The sequence below is a fragment of the Austrofundulus limnaeus genome, unplaced genomic scaffold, assembly GCF_001266775.1.
Source record: "Austrofundulus limnaeus strain Quisiro unplaced genomic scaffold, Austrofundulus_limnaeus-1.0 Scaffold332, whole genome shotgun sequence".
Classification (NCBI taxonomy): Eukaryota; Metazoa; Chordata; class Actinopteri; order Cyprinodontiformes; family Rivulidae; genus Austrofundulus; species Austrofundulus limnaeus.
The window spans coordinates 249,195-254,448 of NW_013952734.1; the positions used below are offsets into that span (position 1 = coordinate 249,195).

The 5,254-nt window shown below is 40.3% G+C and overlaps 1 protein-coding gene across 1 annotated transcript in view; it reads left to right on the forward strand.

Moving 5' to 3' along the window:
* The window catches only part of rilpl1 (Rab interacting lysosomal protein-like 1), a 64,004-nt gene extending 61,099 nt beyond the window's left edge, over positions 1-2,905 (forward strand). The window contains exon 7 of the mRNA XM_014022486.1: positions 678-2,905. Within this exon, the coding sequence (XP_013877940.1) occupies positions 678-810 (133 nt within the window). The 3' untranslated portion in view covers positions 811-2,905. The remainder of the gene's footprint in view (positions 1-677) is intronic.
* Positions 2,906-5,254: the final 2,349 nt, after the last annotated feature.

The following is a 5,254-nucleotide window of genomic DNA, read 5'->3' on the forward strand; positions in this document are numbered from 1 at the left end:
CACTTTGGGTCTCGACCCCAACTTTGGGAAACACTGCCCTATATGATATATTTTACTGATTTTTTTTATCCAAACAATCAATGATTTATAAAGATAAATCAGGTAAATTAACAAGGCTGCCCAAACTTTCGCACCGCACTGTTTGTTGCCTTATGAGATCCAAGGGTGTTCTGCATAGACGACTAGAACAAGAATACTTGTTGTTGTGGTCCGGTGTAGATTTTTTTCAAACTAGTTGTTGGCATCAAATTAAAAATGAGAAAACAGTTTGTCTTTTTTTAACTTTCAGTCAAGATAAATCATACATTTTGTTTATTTCAGTTTGTCTGTTTAACAACAGTCATCTTTCTTAGAATTTGGCCTTTTTTTCTCTTTACTTTTATTGTTAACACAAATAAAAACTATGACAATTCAAGTTTCAACTAGACTTGTGACCAAAATAAACAACCACAACAGGCACTGATGTTTGTTTATCTTTAAGAATCATTTTAAACCTCAGGATTTGTTTACACTCCAATTTATCATTATTGGCCTTAAACAGTGCGGTTCTGATGTGTTGCTGCTGTAATATATGCCTTAACTCCACTGCTTTACTTGTTGCTGATATTTAGTCCAACCTTTATTTTCCTGATGTCACCATGTGAACCTGTGTCATCTGTCCCGTTCTTTCTCTCCAGGTTTAGTTTCTTCTCTCGTGACAAACAGCGCAGYTTGCAGCGAGGCGTGCAGTTCGACTCCAGCTTCAACCCCTGGACACCAAAAGATGAGGCGTACACAGAACAAGCCCAAGAGGCCTTACAGCACATGTAGTCTCTGCATCACAGCACTCCACCGCACAACAAACTACCACCAGCAACTGCAGCTGAAATAAAATGTGCTTCAAGGTGAAGGACTCTTGAAGAAATGCATCAAAACATCTAATTTAACCCTGAACAATCTGTCGGAAGGAGATGGCTCAAAAGACTGAACAGCTTTTAAAATTTCAGCAAGTGATTTGGTTTAACAGGAAGTCTTAGTTATGAAACTTATGTTGAAGGATGTGAAATAATGCAGAACAAACAGAATGAGTGTTAGARCAAAGAGAAGACATAAAAAGTCTGCTACAGTTTACTTTGATAGAAATGTTATATTGTTCAGATTAACTCAAGTTTTTTTATTTCATTCTAAGCAACATATGGCCCGATAAACATCCATTTCTTGATGTTTTACAGTGTCTCCAAAACTAAAATGCGGTGGTAATGGTTGGTTTTTAGTTTCTTGTGTAAAAATTGTGTTTATGAATTAACAGTTTTTCCAAACCTCTTTTATTTGGCATTTTCTAAAAGAAGGGTTTAACATTTTTAACAATTCCTCATACAGTTCCCTCTAAGCATTGGAACAATAAATCAAATTCCCTTGTTTTTGTTAGACACTGAAGACATTTGGGTTTAAGATCAAAAGATGAGCATGAGACAAGAGTTCCGAATATCAGCTTTCATTTTCTGGTATTTACATGTACGGGTTTCATTGTCCTGCTGCATGAGTTTGGGTGCATTTCTCAGTAAATTGGCAGACAAAATGTTTCTGTACATTTCAAAATTCATTCTGCTGATATCATTATCAGTTACACCTGCACCATGCTTCACAGATGAGCTTGTGCGCTTCGTATCATCACCAGATCCTTTCTTTCTCAACACCTTGGCCTTTCCATCACTTTAGTAAAGMTTAATCTTGGTCTCATCAGTCCACAAGATTGTCTTTCAGAACTTTTGAGACTCATCTCTGTGCTTCTTTGCAAATTTCAATCTGGCCTTCCGATTCTTATTACTTATGAGTGGTTTGCATCTTTGGATATGGCTTCTATGTTTCTGCTCTCTGAGTCTTTTTCCAACAGTGATTTGTGATACCTTCACCCCTGCACTGTGGAGGTCATTGGTGATGTCATTTCCTGATGTTTTGTTTTTTTTTTCTTCACAGCTCTCACAATATTTCTGTCATCAACTACTGTTGTTTTTCTTGGCCGACATGTTGGATGTCTATTGCTCAGTACACCAGTTGTTTCTTTCTTATTCAAGACATTCCAAATTGTTGTGTTTGCTATGCCCAATGGTTGTCCAATGGTTCTGATTGATTTTCCTTCTTTTCTCAGCTTCAAAATGGTTTGCTTTTCATCCGTATGATCAGGCAGCTCCCTGGTCTTTATGTCGGTTTATCTYTTTAACAAGAAATACTTACTTTATAAGTTTAAACCCAGGCCAAAAAGTAGRCTAGTCATGCAGAGCTATTTGATGTTTGAACAATCAATCTTAAAAGTAACGCCTTGTCAATAAGAAACACCTRTCAGTCAGTCACATGTTCCAATAGTTTTCTCACCTGAAGAATGGGTGGGTTCAGACAAAGGGTGTTTCTGAGTTGTTTAACACATCTACTTGTAAATACAAGAAAATATAAGTTGACATTTGGAACTCTTGTCTCATGCTCATCCTTTGATCTTAAACCCAGATGTCTTCAGTGTCCATCAAAAAACAAGGGAATTTGACTTGCTGTTCCAATATTTCTGGAGGGGACTGTGTGATCATTGGATTTTTCAATTTTTTGTCTATGAAGATGGACACAGTCATTATAATTTTAAATTTTGGTTCATTTACCACATCAAACCTTTGAGTTTAAGGGTTTAATCCATCAGTATTTCTGTTCTGCAGTTTCTGATTGAAAACCTTTAGACTAGACTTGGAGAACTTTATACTGAAATATGCTAAATTTTTATTTTTCTTTATTTGTGCCTAATTGATCATTGTTTGTTGTTCCAGAACCAGACTGAGTATGAATGTTTTAAAAATGAAAAAGACACACAAGTTGGCATATTTTATGATAACAAATATTCATTCTTGTGTGCCATTATATATAAAGCAAGTCCAATATTCCAGAGAAGAGATTTTATTAACAGAATTACTAAGTTTGCTACAACTTGCCCAAACAGGAAATGGAAGAAGCGGCGATGTTGCATGCAGACCAGACTGTGAACCCTGTCAAAGGGAGCATTTGTCATTAATATGATCAAATACAGTGAAAACCAGTTTCTGTCCTCTATAAAAAGGCACAGAACCCTTTTTCCTCATTTACAGTAATTCAGACAAAACCTTTTCTGTTTTAGGTCAGGTAGGATTCCCCAAATTATCATTGTGTTTAATTTATAAATAAGAGATTTTTTTTATTTGTTGTAGACAATTTATATTGCATTTTTCCAAGTCACAAGTTTACATAAATTATAACTAAACAATTTGGGGAAGGCTAGATGACACTGATGTCATGGCTTTGAAAGTTTTTGATAGGTTTGTTGGCTAAATTTAAACTAAATGGAGGCACACCTCTAACACACCTCTTTGGGATCATGGAAAATTAAAGGTGTATTGGCAGACCAAGTAGACCGCAGCCCTGGCCGTTGCTGAGGCAAAAGCTGGTCTGTCCATAACTGGAGCTGAGGCTGCTGAGGTAGTTAAAAAGCTCCACGGTGGCAGGGCTCCAGGGGTTGATGAGGTCCGCCCTGATTTCCTCAAGGCATTGGACGTTGTAGGGCTGTCCTGGTTGACACACCTTTGCAACATCATGTGGACATCGGGGGCAGTGCCACTGGATTGGCAGACTGGGGTGGTGGTTCCTCTCTTTAAAAAGGAGGATCGGAGGGTGTGCTCCAATTACAGAAGCATCACTCTCCTTGGTCTCCCTGGTAAGGACTTTTCAGGRGTACTGGAGAAGAGAGTCTGATCGATAGTCGAACTTCAGATTCTGGAGGAACAATGCGGGTTCTGTCCTGGCCGTGAAAGACTGGACCAAATCTTTACTCTCGCTAGGGTCCTTGAGGGGTCATGGGAGTTTGCTAATCCAGTTTACATATGTTTTGTGACTTGGAGAAGGCATTCGACCGTGTTCGTTGAGGTACACTGTGGGGGGTGCTACGCGAGTATGGTATTGTGGGTCTGTTGGTACGGGCCATTCGTTCAGTCTCTATACAAGTGGTGCCAGAGTTTGGTTCGCATTGCCGGTAGTAAGTTGGATCCCTTCAGAGTGGGAGTTGGACTCTGCCAGGGCTGCCCGTTGTCACTGATTCTTTTCATAACTTACATGGACAGAATTTCTTGGTGCAGCCAAGGGGCAGAGGGAGTCCGGTTCAAGGGCCTCAGGATTTCATCTCTGCTGTTTGCAGATGATGTGGTTCTATTGGCGTCATCGCACCAGGGTCTTCAGCTCTCACTAGAGCGGTTCGCAGCTGAGTGTGAAGCTGTAAGGCAAAGCTCTCTGTTTACCATTCAGTCTACGCTCCTACCCTCACCTATTGTCACAAACTTTGGGTGGTGACTGAAAGAACAAGATCACAGATACAAGCAGTCAAAATGAGTTTTCTCCGCAGGGTAGCTGGACTCTCCCTTAGAGATAGGGTAAAAAGTTCAGTTATCCAGGAGAGACTCAGAGTAAAGCCGCTGTTCCTTCACATCAACGGGAGCCAGTTGAGGTGGTTTGGGCATCTGGTAAGGTGCTTCAGGCAATGTCCAACTGGGAGGAGACCCAGAGGAAGATCCAGGACATGCTGGAGAGACTATATCTCTCAGCTGGCCTGGGAACGCCTTGAAGTCCTCCCAGAAGAGCTGGAAGAGGTGGCTGGTGAAAGAGAGTTCTGGGCTTCCCTGCTCAAGCTGCTGCCCCAGCGAACTGACTTCGGATAAAGCGGAATATAATGGATGGATGGATGGATGGATGGATGGATGGATGGATGGATGGATTGATGGATGGATGGATGGATGGATGGAGTGTTAATCCCAAAACAAAACTAAAGACCTGGTGAAGATGCTGCCTGAAGCTGGTCTGAGTGGCATTATCTACAGTGAAACAATCCCTGTACCAACATGGGCTGAAAAAATACATTACTCCTAAATCAACAACACAAAAATCCAGATCCTTTTGAAAATTGCACACAAGGACAAAGACCCTATTTTGGAGACATGTTCAGTAGTCAGATGAAACTGAACCGTTTGGCTATAATGACCATCATTTGGAGGAAAAGGGATCAGCTTGAAACAGTAAGAAAACCAACCTAACTATGTAGTACGGGGGTGGAAGCATCATGTTGTTGGGGTGTTGTGCTGCAGGAGGAAGGCAACATCTGAAGACACTGGGCAGGAAGTTTAAGCTTTGGCACTGTAATGGAACTAATACTTTTATGTTTAAGCAAGTAATTCATAACATACTTTAATGACCTAGGTTTTTATGACATGCTGTT